The 15,345-nt window shown below is 34.9% G+C and overlaps 1 protein-coding gene across 2 annotated transcripts in view; it reads right to left on the bottom strand.

The window, feature by feature from the left end:
• Positions 1–141: 141 nt before the first annotated feature.
• The window catches only part of trappc13 (trafficking protein particle complex subunit 13), a 17,205-nt gene continuing 2,001 nt past the window's right edge, over positions 142–15,345 (bottom strand). The window contains exons 2-13 of one of the 2 annotated variants that reach the window (XM_016229446.1): positions 12,583–12,651; positions 11,399–11,498; positions 9,935–10,019; positions 9,717–9,844; positions 7,001–7,073; positions 6,652–6,696; positions 6,304–6,321; positions 4,772–4,905; positions 2,390–2,588; positions 1,769–1,869; positions 1,539–1,686; positions 142–435 (exon numbers count right to left, since the gene is read on the bottom strand). In XM_016229446.1, coding sequence (XP_016084932.1) covers positions 328–435; positions 1,539–1,686; positions 1,769–1,869; positions 2,390–2,588; positions 4,772–4,905; positions 6,304–6,321; positions 6,652–6,696; positions 7,001–7,073; positions 9,717–9,844; positions 9,935–10,019; positions 11,399–11,498; positions 12,583–12,651 — 1,208 coding nt within the window. In that variant the 3' untranslated portion in view covers positions 142–327. The remainder of the gene's footprint in view (positions 436–1,538; positions 1,687–1,768; positions 1,870–2,389; positions 2,589–4,771; positions 4,906–6,303; positions 6,322–6,651; positions 6,697–7,000; positions 7,074–9,716; positions 9,845–9,934; positions 10,020–11,398; positions 11,499–12,582; positions 12,652–15,345) is intronic. The other variant, XM_016229447.1, reaches the window with a different exon arrangement.

The raw sequence follows: 15,345 nt of genomic DNA, 5'->3' as shown, positions 1-15,345 counted from the left end.
TCTGAAGATTTCAGTGTCCTTTATGACGAAACATTATGATATTTAGTTATTATTACCCAGAAGAAGCATGATTCTGATCTCCTTGCACAGCCCACTTTTGTATAGAAAACCTTTAGAATTGTTTTAACACACTACATTAGCTGATTTTTAATTGACGTTTTATTTACATTGATAAGACAGTTAAAATCATGATTAAGGGCTTTAAAAATGACATTTAAAACAACAAGCTTAAAGGTAAAGAGCAGAAGGAGTTATATTAATAGATGCAGGACAGATGGGAGTTGGTCCATTGACACAGACAGTGCAAAACGCCAGAGGGTTTCAGCTCTAGCTCTCTGGACTGGTGTACGGACACACCACACAGACCTGTGCGATGTCATCATATTCATACGTCCTCTTCAGGAAGGTGTCTGTTAGCCTCAGTCCAGATATGCTCTTAAAAAAAAAACAGAAATGAGGGGGGAAAAAAAATACAGCACATTCATTTTAGCTTTTAAAGAGGTCACATGCTACACTTGCGTCATTTTATCCCAGCAGCCCAATTATGATATTATTATTGCACCTACAAATTAATTATTTTATTTGAACATGATTATTTCAGTAATCATGTGCCACCTTCTCTGTTCCCTTTTTTTTTTTTTTTTAATACTGTACCCTTAAGAGAAACCCATCTTTAAATAAATGTTGATGTTATGATTGGCTAACCTCTTGGCATGTTATAGCAATAATCATTTCACACGCAAAGTATATGAAATAATAATTAAATATTTTTTAAAAAGTTCCTGAATTAATTTGAATCCAAGAAGAAAACAAGATAAACAGTCACACATATATATATATATATAACTTAATATTTTGAATAATTAAGACAGAATTAAAATGGAATTCAATTAAATTCTTATAAAGAACTTGCAGAAATTCATATAATTGCTGTAGGTGTCATTTTAAAAAATATACTGCATTTTTCAATATGAAAACTCATAAACATGTTATTAACATATATATATATATTTATTTTTTCAGAAACATGATAATAATAATCAATGTTTGAAATATCAACTACAGAAATGTGTATTTAATTTAGATATATTTCATCATATTTAAAAACAAATTACTTTCTATTAATGAGCGATTGTGGAAGAGCAAAATGTATCCCCTAATTATTTGTCAATATTTATTTTTATGTACTTTTCTAAAAACAATGTGATTGACATTTTGTGGTGCTTCAGGAAAAATGTAAATATGACAGTATTGTCATTTTAGAGAAATGTGTTGATTCATTTGAATAAATAGGCATGAATAGTTACAATTTATACTTTTGAAACCGAAATGTACAGGTAGTTATTATATAACGTTACATTTGTCGCATAACGCGTTGGACTAATGAAATTCCGCTGTTGTGTGACTGTATTCAGTAAAATCCTATTGTCAGATTTCATATCAACATCCTATGGACTGAAAATGATTTCTTAACTTTGACATTTTGACTGCTATAACTCCATGAAAAAGTCCATTGATCATGTCTAAGTTTCCCTTACCTGTAAACCCTGGACGGAGGACAGTAGTTTGAGAGGAATGGAGAGGGAAGCGTTGGGGGTGAGTTTCCCCAGCTGTCGGCCTGACACCCCACACCAGTGAACGGAGCGAGTGTTACACATCTCCAGCACCAGATCCATGGTCCTCTCACTGACAGCAAGCAAACCAGCCGTTAGCATTACTGACAGCTTACAGAACTACCAGCCAGACAGGCTCACAGCAGCGCTCTTACCTGCAGTTAGTGATTTTACAGGTGATGTCGAAGGGCTCCTCTAGACTGACCGTGTCTGGGATCAACTCGAGAGAAAGCCTGACGTCACCGTAACCAGGAGCCTAGAAGAGAAGATCTGAATGAATCCGTGTCGGCGGGAACGCTTTACAAGTAACGTAATCGGATTACTTTTCCAAGTAACTAGTAATGCATTACTTTTACATTTACAATTAAATATCGGAGTTACTTTTTCAAATAAGTAACACAAGTTACTTTGTTTTCCCATTTCCTCACTGACACGTCTCATGTGCCCGTGTTGAGAGAAATCGGGAGTGAGGCACTTCCTTCAGCCTGAGGCTTATTCATTTCACTTTTGATGTGAAAGGGCCTTTACAGTTGCCAAAAATATAACTTTTGTTCTATTTTTGTTATTAAAAAACAGATAAGCAGTCAAGCTCAGGTGACGCAAAGTAACGTAATGCATTAGTTTCCATAAAAAGTAACTAAGTAATGCAATTAGTTACTTTTTCATGGAGTAACAGAATAACGTAACGGATTACTTTTAAAAGTAACTTTCCTCAATACTGGAATGAAATGTGTTCTGCATAATCCACAAACACTTTCTGGCTAAAGCCAGCGTACCATTCTCTGGAGCTGGCTGGTCTGTAGACGTCCTCTCTCCCCAAGGTTGGTTTTCCACACAATGTCTAGTTTGCCGATCACCGTCACCCCCTTGATGACCCCGGCCTTCTCTGCAAACTCTGGCTTGGGCTTCAGACAGTACAAATACTGCCTCGTGTCCAGCGGCTGCAGATACGACATCCTCCCGAACGTTGACTCGCTAGAAATAAAAGAAAAAGTTGCACATAAGTATAACGCCAACAAGTATGTTGCCGAACCATTTAAAAGTGCTGTCGCAGTCATTTACCATTGTTCAGCGAATTTTTGTGGGCGAAATCAAGTCAGTCGGACAATCATTCTGTTTTGTTCCTCAGTTTTTCAGATACTGCATACTGGTATTTGTTATTTTAATTTACCATCATAATCATAAATACTGATTTGTAGTGCAATAGTTTTACCGTTTACTGGACTTTGTTATTCTTTCAATACAAGTTATTCAATTCTTCTAGTTATTTACCTAAAGAATCACAAATTTTGCACATTCGCAGAAAATAGCTGACTACTTCGTTGAGCAATCAGGTGTGAGATATTTATTTTATTTATTTAGATTTTTTATACATTATTAGGGATGTAACGATTAACCGTGAGCCGGTTGAAAATCTATTTAAATATGTGACGATTCAAATCGGTTGCGATGCTAAACAAATCGCGATTGAATTAGGTGTAGGAGTTTATATGAATGTATGTCTGAGGGGAACTTACTGTCTTTAGATGGTATTTTTTCTTTTCATCTTGCCTCTGCATAATGCATATTAAAGTTCATAAGTGCAGCGCTGCTTTGTTTACAGCGGAAACCAAGGGAACGCTCTAAGCGCCACCTGCTGGCAGAGAGTGCATCTGCGTCTCGTTCAGCTCGTCTGCTGTTTCGGTTTCATGCAGATATTTTTTAATGCATAGTTTCACAAAACTGAAGTCAAACCATTCTGTTTTTGCTTCAAATTGGGAAATTATATAATGTAATTTAGATTAAAAACTGCTCGTGTTGCATGTATGCAGCATCTTTATTTGGATTATGATTAAAATGCAGTGGTTGCCTCTAATTTTAAAAGGAAAGAGCACCGACAAAGCCTTATTTTGTTTATATGACGAGATTTGTTTTATTTGTGTTACTTATTTATTTGATTTGGGGCTTGTTTTAAAATTCAAATTTAGTTTTGTTATTTACATTTACATTATATTTACATTTTGTTATTTAGGAGACGCTTTTATCCAAAGCAACTAACAAACGAGGACAATAGAAGCAATCAAAACCAACAAAAGAGCAATAATATGCAAGTGCTATATTAGTATATTATTATAGTGTTAGATTTCAATTTCACAAAGAAACGTACAGTATTTTGTCCAAGCAATAATAAAAGGACACGTTTCATTTATCATTTGTCTTAAATCTCATTTTGTTAAAAAAAAAAAATTGTGAATCGAATCATGAGTTGAGTGAATCGTTGCATCCCTATATATTATTTATATATAGCCATAAAAGCCATGCCAGCAAAACCCATTTTGTCTCTAGTCTCATTTTAAAAATGTATAATGTTTGAAACAGTGTGTATTTTAATGTTGCAGTGTCTTGCCCAATAGGCTTATACTGCAAGTGCATTACTGTAAACATGATTTTTGTTTGATTTTACAATCTGAGGGACAAGTCAATATTATTTTCTGTAGTAATGGACAACATGTCACAGATTTAACGTCAAATAAACTGTATTCAACCCAAAACATTCCTTTACTTACCTACACTACTACTCAAAAGTTTGGAGTTTGGATTTATTTGATCAAAAAAAAAAAAACTGTAATATTAAGTTTTTTATTTGAATGTATTGTAAAACATAATTTATTCCTATGATAACAAAGCTGAATTTTCAGCATCATTCCTCCAGTCTTCAGTGTCACATGATCCTTCAGAAATCATTCTAATATACTGATGCTCAAGAAACATTTCTCATTATTATCAATGTAGAAATCAGTAGTGCTGCTTCATATTTTTTGTCAAATCTGCCATACATATTTTCAGGATTCTTTGATGCACCGAAAGTTCAAAAGAACAGCATTTCTATTAATTTACAACTATTAATTTCTTTCATAAAAAATGTAAATACTAAGCCTGAACTTTTGATCACAAATACACATCTGCCATACATATTTTCAGGATTCTTTGATGCACCGAAAGTTCAAAAGAACAGCATTTATTTGAAATAGAAATATTTTGTCTTTACTGTTCCTTTATCAATTCACTGCGTCCTGAATACAACTATTAATTTCTTTCATAAAAAATGTAAATACTAACCCTGAACTTTTGATCACAAATACATGGACAAAATGAGGCATACAGTATGTAAGTGTTACCTCTCACTGCTAGAGGACACACTGTTGAGTTCAGTGACGTTGTACATCAAAGAAGGTTCCAGAGAGACTTTCTCCATGAACATTGGGGATGTAGTGATGTTCTGGATCTGTGCCTCTAGAAACACCTCATCCGTCTGTAGGGTCAAAAGCATCAAACCAGACCAGCTGCTGACATTCAATCATTTACTCAGCCCTGGTAAGATCTCATGCAGTATCGTACTGTATGTTCATTTATATTTTATACACAATATCCTGGAGAGATACTTTAATTGAAGGGCTCCACATTAAGGACTTAATGCATATGAATGACATTTACCATTTAAGTGTGTGTGTTCACAATATCAAAATCAATATGAGTTCAGCGTAAAGGTCTTTGAATGCGGCCCATCAAATCAAGCTCTTCAGACAAGCTCAAGTGAAAAGTATTGAATTTTTACATAGAGCCAAATAAAGCAGCCGTTTGCTCCAGTTGATCTCCGGAAGGAAGATTAGTATTATTTTGAGTTGGTATTACAAGTGGAGGTTAGTTCATGCCTGTGGATCAACAGCACCTTTTGACAGAAGTATTGTTATGTTACAGCATGAAGCAAAGATCCCACGCCAAGCCTGATTAATTCAATAACCAAAAACAATTTTGCAAGGATGCATTTACAATTAGACTATATCATGTCACAGCACGTCTTTAAACTCTTAACACCATTACAAATGATACTAAATATAGGAGAGTGTACATGGTGATATGTGACATTTTTCTGGCATTGATTTGAATCTGTCAAAAAAAACAGCAAATGGCATAAACGATCAATAAAAATAAGCATCACCTTCTCCCAGTCTAAGAAAAAAAAAAAAAAAGAGTGATTACTCTTTTCTCCAGAGTCAGACACAATGTCTAATTGATTTAGTTTAGCACTGGTCAGATGAGTGAGCGGTAAAGCAAAAGCACTGAGAGGAAACACGTCAAGGAAAACAGAAGAATTTTTTTTTTTTATTTCTCTCATCTCACTTTTTTGAGATTGTCAGCATTATAAAAAATGATTAACTTTTTACCACTAAATCAAAATGTCCAATTAAATACATCTAAGGACATTTTGAATTTTCAAATATCTTGGTTTGAATTTTGAGTAAACATTGTATGGCTGATGTTACCTTGGCCTCTCAGGCTATTGGTTAAAATTAATATTAATAAAATATCAATAGCCAAATAAACATTTAGGCCTTTTTTTAGGTTACTGTTGTAGGTAATGCAACCTTTCTAAAATCTTGCCAACAGATAACACAGCAACTTAGTGCCATTGAACAATTGATCTAATAAAGGTAATGGCAATAACGGCAAAACCAAGTTTTACTAATGATCTGGGTTTCTGAACATAACCCTCATATTTTCTATCTCAGGACTATTCTGTTCATTAGTGAATCTATTGAATATTGAAATACTTTTCTCATGTTTTCCCCATGCTTGTTACTCAGAAGAAGGAAAGAAGCAGATTATGCTAGGAAAAAAAAAAGTTGCAATGAGAAGGGAAAAGAATTACCACTGAACTGAGGTCACTCTAATGGAGGAATAAAACACAAAAATAAACATATTAGAGAAGTGAAGGTTACATGCACCAGAAAATGACAATGTCAGTTTTCTTCTTGATGTAAATGTGAACAAAACAACTAATTATGAATGACACACATACACACACACTACTTACAAAAGAGATATCAAATGAAAATGTATAAAACGGGTTCTTAAAAAGCATAGCCTCGCTATAAATTATTTCATAAGCAGCGAGGCAATGCAGAAAGGAAGTATGACCAATAAGAAAAAAAAAAATTTGCTTTCGCATAATTCTCTAATGTTACAAAAACACTAAAAATAGTCAAAGTAAACTCACCTCAGCATTGTAGAATTTGGTTTTTACATCTAGAGGCTTGAGAACCTGGTTCAAAATAGAGTTGAAACTGAAGTTTGAGCTGCAGTTTGATTGTACCTCAACAGAATCCATGTCAAATTCTATTTATCAGGACTGCTTTCAATGACGCAGCTTCAGTTCTTCAATGCAATACTCTGCGGAGTATCTTCTGGAAGTACCGAGCCGCATGAGATCTCATGCTCGAGTTCAAATGTCAAGCTTTAGTGTAAATTAAAGTCTCAGCTCTGTGTGAAATGGTTTAGGAGTGATGCGTGGAGCTGGCGTCCAATCACAGCGCAGACTGACTCGACGGAGGAGGAAATGAGCTCACCTGAAATTTGAAGAACTTTCTGAAGTAAAGCTTCTCTCCAGTCTGAGTGGTGTAACTGACGGCACAGACCAAGCTGGAATCAGATGATAAACAAATATGGTGAGGACAACTGCATTTTGTGCACAGCTCTTCAAATGTTTTTGGTTGCTACATATTTGTCACGGCATTTGCAACACATTTCATTTCAGTAATGTCACATATTTCTAAGCTTAAAGTAGTAGATTTTAAACCAAAAAAATAAAAAATACCTTGGGGGCGGGGCTTGATTTTTCTACGTGGCATTGGTTGGATTGTGAAAAGTGGGTGTGGCCAGATCTGAGTGTGCATTTGCAGCGATATGTGGCAGTTTTATTTATTATTATTAAAGTATTTATTACATTTTTGAAGTATTTTATTTAATAAATGTCGTTTTCAATTGAATTTTAGTTTACATTTTTGTAATTTTGTTATGTGCTTTTGTAATTTTTATGCGTTTTTTATATTTCTATTTAGCTTTAATCAGAGCTGGGTAGATCACTAACAAATTGTCAGTAAAGTGTCTGTTACTGATTACACGATGACAACTATAGTAAGTAACTTAATCTAGGTTACACATTTTAGGTAATGTAACTACTTTAAATTACTTTTAGATTACTTTTTTTATCAAACTTTAAACTTACCATAAAACGTACCATATTGATATAAAAAACAAAGAGAAAGAGATATATTCCATTTTTTGATATCAGCATCATAAAATGCATTAAACATTCCATTATTCAGTTGATAGTGAGTTGATAAAAAGCTAATTAAGTCATAAAAACGTCAAATAAAGAATTCAAACACTAAAAGTACTAAAAGTAGAAATATACAATTTGTTTACCTGCATGTCAGTGTGACCATTAAGTTACATCAAAGCACTGTAAACATGCAAATGTGTTGTTAAATGATTTGAAATATTAACTTCCTCAGAGATATTTCAAGTAAATAGCTCATGTCAAAGGGGTTGGGCTGACAAAAATGTTTGGGAATCCCTGCATTATATGAACAAACATGAAAACAACAATGACATTAAACGCCTTCCAGGTTTGAAGTATTTTTGTCCAGACTTCCAGAATCAAGAGTTACTGAGAGTCACTGGATATGATGATGACACGGTGCTTCACAGCTATCACCAGTGTTTAATAACTTGCATAATTATTTGTTTCATACATGGTCTAACTGCTTGAGAGGTGACATTTTCCCTCAAATTCAGAAGCACGACTCACAGATTTATTTACACACCATTTATGAATATAGTCAAAGCTAAATGGCATGGCACACAGTAGGATTTTTAGAAAGGAAAATTTAGATTAGAAGATTTACGGAGAATCCATTAATTATGAATAACATACTGCCCTTGTGTGAATAATACGTAATCGTGTAATCCATAAAAATCTAACTGGAATCTTATAAGCATTTTAACATTTTATATACTCTAATTACAAGTACTTAATTCTTGGAATCAGATTACATAATCCAGATTACATGTAAACAGCTACTACGCAGCGCTGGCTTTAACTGTATTTTTATTTTAGTTTTAGTAATATACTTAGTATAATTAGTACTTCAACTTTAACTTATTTTCTTCAGTTAGTTGCCAAGGAAACATTTCTAATTTTCATTTAAGATTTTAAAATTGTTCAAGGTTAAACCTTTCATTTATTTTTATTTTAGCTATATTTAAAGCACTGAAAATTATTTTTAATAGTTTTAGTTATCAATACTGGAATGTGGAGGACTACTTCACCAGATTCTTTTCAATAACTAGTCTTTATTATATGAAAGGTGCAGTACGTAATATTGACAGCTAGCAGATGAAATGGGAACTGTCATTTTCCCATTCAAAATATCACAAGTCAAAATATCGGAGAGAGCCGTTTCTTCCGCCTCACCCTCCTCAGACGCTCATGTGGGTTGCCAGATTGCGGACATACAAAAGGAATGAGCGCAACTGACAATGGAAGGCTAGGAGCTGATTTATCTGTGTTGCCTCAATATGCCTCTGGTCATAGAGCTTTTTAGACGAGTAGAATCTACGATCTCTGATCCAGTTCATTTGCTGGCTTCCATGACTGCAATAAGCTGTGTTTTCCATCAACTGGCAACCCAGGCTGTCACAATATTATGAAGTGACATGTGGCCAAGTATGGTGACCCGTACTTGGAATTAGTGCATTTAACCCATCCAAAGTGCACACACACAGCAGTGAACACACACACCGAGAACACACACCCGGAGCAGTGGGCATCCATTTATGCTGCGGCGCCCGGGGAGCAGTTGGGGGTTCGGTGCCTTGCTCAAGGGCACCTCAGTCGTGGTATTGAAGGTGGGAGAGAGCGCTGTACATTCACCCCCCCCACCTACAATCCCTGCCGGTACGAGACTCGAACCCGCAACCTTTGGGTTGAGTCCGACTCTCTAACCATTAGGCCACGACTTCCCCATTATTAGGTTAACTGTAAGTGGGCGGAGTCACACTGACACATTCCGACTCGGAACACACATTTCAAAATAGATGCAGCATTGTTTTTTGGAGAAACAAGTATGTGACAAGTTTCCTAAATATCTACAAATGTTTTACGGTATTGTTATGCTGTAGCACAGTCAAAACATTACATACAGCACCTTTAATGCTAACCTGCATTACATTACTAAGAACTAAAGGCTTAAATTGTTTCGAGCAGCAGAAGTCACGTACATGTGTGTCCCAATCTCCTTGACCTCGTGATGGATGACATCATCAATGCAGCACTCGGGCTTGAGCTCTGAAACGGCAGAGTTTGAAGCAGATAAATTTAACCTCTGGGAGCTCGTCTGCAGGTCCGCCTGTGAGAGGAGAGAATTATACGATAGCAGTGAGACAAAACAGCTGCCACAGCTGCCGAAGATCCTCTATTACTTCACGCGAGCCCTTACCTTTACAAGAATATCTTTGACCACTTGATTGCTGTCGTTGTGCACGCTGATGTAACTGGAGAAGGTCTCGCCAAGGAAAATATTTCTGTACAGGAAATGGTGAGAATGCATATTTGGAATCGCTGGAGCACTGAGAGATTGTGGGCATGTGTCACTTTCCACGAATAGGACCTGAGGTGCGTAACCTGAACAAAACGTTGGTCATTAACCTCAGGAGGTCAGGCGAAATACTATATGAGCTGATTTATTTTCTATTATTTTCTTTTCATGTAATGTTTGTGATTGTTGTCCACTGTTGTCTATATACTTGATTTGTGTCATTTTGCCATTTTTGGTAAACATGTTTTTTTTATTGGTCTTATGAAGTATTCTAATTTGTTGAGATAGTGAATTGGTGGGTTTTTGTTAAATGTGAGCCAAAATCATCACAATTAAAAGAACCAAACTACTTAAGTCTGTGTGCACTGAATTTATTTAATACACAAGTTTCACAATTTGAGTTGAATTACTGAAATAAACGAACTTTTCCATGACATTCTAATTTATTGAGATGCGCCTGTATTTGTTAACATTAGTTAACAATAACTAGCAATAAAAAATACTTCTAACGCATTTATTAAACTTAATGTTAATTTCAACATTAGCTAAGATATTATTAAAATCAAAAATGGTATCTGTTAATATTTCATAGACTTAAAATAAAAAATGAACTAAATTAACAATGTATTTTTATTAATTTAAAGGGGTCATATGATGCGATTTCAATTTTTCCTTTCTCTTTGTCACACGCTTGAGGTATTCGGCCAATCACAACGCACTGGATAGCTGGCCAATCACAGCACACCTCGCTTTTCAGACCGATGAGCTTTGTAAAAATCGACACGTTTCAGAAAGGCGGGGCATAGAGGAGAAACAATAATGTACAGTATGTGGAAAATAATGTATTTTGAAACTTAAACCGCATAAACTCATTTCATTTCACCAAATACACAAAATAATTTTCTTTTTAGCAGCATCATATGACCCCTTTAAACAAAGATTAATAAATACTATAACAAATGCATTGCTCGTGGTTAGTTAATGCATTATCTAATGTTACCTAATATTAACTATTCTAGTGTTACCCAAAGTTCTAGCATTATTTATTTATTTTGCTAGAAAATTGAAAAAATTCTCTGATTTGGGATGTGGAATACAGACATTTGATGTGTTTTATGAACTAGATTATAATGAAAGTTCTTTTTGTTAAATTGTAGTGAATCAAACATATCTAATAGTTCTAACTACAAATAACGTGGGATTTTTGCCTCTAAATCTTTTAAAAAGTCGTGCGATGCCAAAGTGTACCATATTTGTGGAAAGTGCAATGAACTCATTAACAAATCCAAAAATAAATCTCAAACTTTTCAGTTATCATCATGCATATATAACTAATATAAGTTGATTTTATTAAACAAGCATTACCCAAAATTCTGAGGCAGGGTGAGCATTTCCCCAAGGATTAGTGTCTCTGCCCCCTTTACGGTCGATGGATCGTCTTTCATGAGTCGTACAAACAAATCACCTGTAGACATGTGATATGCTGAGCTGTAAAACCTCAGTCGGCTCTTAGATTTAGACCGCACTAGACATCTAAATCAATCGATCGTTTTATCAGTGACTTATTTATCCATAGGCAGCCATTTTTGACATGTAGGTTGTCAAAAAACATGTAAGTTAACATGTATAAACTTCCAGATGTATAACATCTCCTGCATGACAAATATAACATCAACAAGTATAAATCATCAAATTAGGAGTAATAGCCAAAGAAACTGTTTGCAAGCCATGTTTTTGCTGATTATTTATACAAATTAAAGGCATAACACGATGTACTCCATTTACTTCTCGTTTCCAGCATTACAATCTCATTCATGCTGATTTATAGGGGAACATACTTCAGCACCTTTTATATATAGAAGTGCTACTCAGAACTGTCATAGTGACATGCGGTTGTGGAGCACGGCTGAGAGAGATCGCCTTTCAGAGTCATCGGCTACCTGCAGCTGAAAACAAACATTGCTCAGTGCTGATCTATCATATGGCCTTACTGGGAGGAGGCATTATGCCCGGGATCTCACAGAGCTGCTGCTAATAGCTTTCAGAGAAGCTCGATACTAGACTCAGCAATGGCTGATTACAAAAACAAGCATCGCAATGTAATACTTTAGACCGGAGATGCCCAAACCAGGGCTGCGGGCTAAAAATGATCTGTGATGAGATGACCTGTGATTTCATGCCACATCACAAGAGCAGGACAAAATAAGTATTTAAAAAAAAAAAAAAATTTTAACTTTCCATGCATTGTTTTATTTTTGCTTCGAAATGTTGAGAATATAAGTTAATTCTATTTTAGAATTTTTTTAAAAAAAATTATTTTTAAAATGCATTTTTTTATGTTTATGTTTTTTATGCATTTTTCATTTTAGCCCTTCATAGCGTACAGTTTGGGTACCTCTGCTTTTAAAAATGGAATAATTGAATAAATGAATTCTGAAATTAATTTCTTTATCAATGCATCAGTATCCAATTTCATAAAATGTGTTTTGTTCAGATGTTTCTTGATGAGTAATGAAATCATGGTTAAGGTACGTGTGAGTGGATTGTACCTGGAAGGTCTCGGTCCTCACACGTCACCGGCATGTTTGTAAAAAGCGTAGGTTTGGTCAGCCGCATCACTGGAGAGAGAAAGATAAGGCCGTTAATATGAAATCATTACAATACATAGATTTATATAAGGCTGATAAGAGTAACAGTAACAACTTATATAGACACAAATATGCCATCGTGTGTAATTTTAAAAGCTTGGTTGATTGATTCAAAGACCAACAAAGCAATAAAGTGATATTTTCAGTATACTGTTAATATATAGATAATGAGTCTATATCTCTGTGAGTCCTCAGCTATAAAACACCAAATTACAAAGATCTAATAATATTTCACTGTGGCAGGAGCCCTAAGATTGTTTGCACAGTTTAATTATTTTCATGACAACCAAGTACGTTTAACCTGTGTGCAGGGCTCGCAAAATCTATTGCTATTGTGTTTTCCAGTCGGGCTACCAAAATGTATCACCGCCCTGCCCGATGGGCTATCTTGAACAGTGATATAAAATTCCTTCCTTGATTTGCGTTGTTCACTAGCTTGTAGGGGTAAAACGGATCATAGTTGATCGTTTGCACGTGTTTCTAAGTCTTGCCAATTTAAACATTCAAGTGTTTTAAACCATTCCCGTGCGTTCGGAGCTGCGCGCTTCAGACAATGCACGTACACATAATTGATTACTCTTTCGCATATCCTTGCATCTGAATGAACACATACACACAAAATTATCTCAGAATAACTGTCTCGTCATGTATTCTCGTAAACAGTCGGTTATGTCTTAAGTGAACGTAAACGGTGGAGAAAGAAATCTCAAGTGCATCATTATATTGGATCTGTGCATTCGGTCTTAAAGGGGCAGCAGCCTATAAACACCTGCTGTTCCATAAGCGCCACCTGCTGTCAGAGAGTGACATTCGCGTCTCATTCACAAAGCTAAAATCAGACCATTCTGTTTTGTTTCAAATTTATACAATCTAATTGCAATCTAAATAACAAGTACTTAGTATCTTTGTTTGGATTGTGATTAAAACGCAGTGGTTGCCTCTGATTTTAAATGGAAAAAGCACAGCACAGCCAAAGCAGTAGTTTGTTTATATGAAGAGATTTATTTTATTTGTATTATTTAATTAAAATTCAAATGTAAATTTTCAGGTTAGTTTTATTATTTGACATATTTCAATTTCACAAAGAAATGTGCAGCATTTTGTTGGAGAAATACCTGCTGTTCCATAAGCGCCACCTGCTGTCAGAGAGTGACATTCGCGTCTCATTCACAAAGCTAAAATCAGACCATTCTGTTTTGTTTCAAATTTATACAATCTAATTGCAATCTAAATAACAAGTACTTAGTATCTTTGTTTGGATTGTGATTAAAACGCAGTGGTTGCCTCTGATTTTAAATGGAAAAAGCACAGCACAGCCAAAGCAGTAGTTTGTTTATATGAAGAGATTTATTTTATTTGTATTATTTAATTAAAATTCAAATGTAAATTTTCAGGTTAGTTTTATTATTTGACATATTTCAATTTCACAAAGAAATGTGCAGCATTTTGTTGGAGAAATAATAAAAGGACACCTTTCCATTTATAATTTGTCTTCTAAATTTATAAAAAGTTCAATCGCCATCTTGTTCCGACCAAAGTGACATTAATTATTTTTTATTTTATTGCAGTAAACAAGGATTACAGTACATACAAAACAAACAGTAAAAAACAGTACGTACAAAACATACAAAATACCAATCAATAATAAACTACTTGAGGATTAATAGATAAAACATCACAGAAAAAAACAATATAATATAAAAATTCTTAAGAAAAGGACAGAAGAAAAAAGGCACACAAATAGAAATACAAGTATATTAGGGAAAAATCTTAAACATGGCACAAATTCTAGATGTTTTTATAGCTTTCTTGTTAACAGACGTTGAAATTGTATTTAAATACAACTTCAGTTCTTGTCTGAAGATGTTAAAGTGAGGTTTACATTTAGTATATTTACATTTATGGACATAAAACTTTCCAATAAATAACAGGAGGTTTATACAAAAACTTGCATTAAATAGATACTTATCTTTAGCATAAAACCAAAAAAGAATGTGTTTATAACAAAAATATTTTGGACAATCAGAGCACTGACATTATTCCAGAAAGACTGAACAAAGGGACACTGCCGAAAAACAATTGAGCTACAGTTTCAGAAGAAAACTCACAGAACGAAACAAAATGTATCACGGAGTGTGGAATGTTGGACACTTCATGCACTCAACCGTTTGATTCATTCATTCAAATGAACCGACTCAGAAGAGTGATTGATTCGCCAATCACAAAAAAAACATTAAAGGGGTCATATGATGCTTTTTTTTAAAGATCATTATTTGGTGTATTTGGTGTAACAGAATATGTTGACATGCTTTAATGCTCAAAAAACACATTATTTTTCAAATACTGTACATTATTGTAGGTCCTCTATGCCCCGCCTCTCTCAAACGCTTAGTTTTCTACAAAGTCCCTCCTTCCGACAAGCGCAGTCTGCTCTGATTGGCCAGCTGACCCAGTGCATTGTGATTGGCCGAACACTGCAAGCACTCGTCGGAAATGTGACGCCCCTTACCATCATCACCAGCTTCATCTTTCAAAATAAATGTAAAGACAGAGCCCGAAAGGGGAACAGAGTCGCGTGACAGACACAGTGATGAACCTGGTATGTGTTTGCAGTACACAAGCCACGGTTAAGACAGCTGACTCCACTGTGATGTGACCCTATCT

The sequence above is a fragment of the Sinocyclocheilus grahami genome, unplaced genomic scaffold (assembly GCF_001515645.1).
Source record: "Sinocyclocheilus grahami isolate Dianchi unplaced genomic scaffold, SAMN03320097.WGS_v1.1 scaffold352.1, whole genome shotgun sequence".
NCBI classification, from domain to species: Eukaryota; Metazoa; Chordata; class Actinopteri; order Cypriniformes; family Cyprinidae; genus Sinocyclocheilus; species Sinocyclocheilus grahami.
This window is presented reverse-complemented; position numbering and strand designations above follow the sequence as displayed.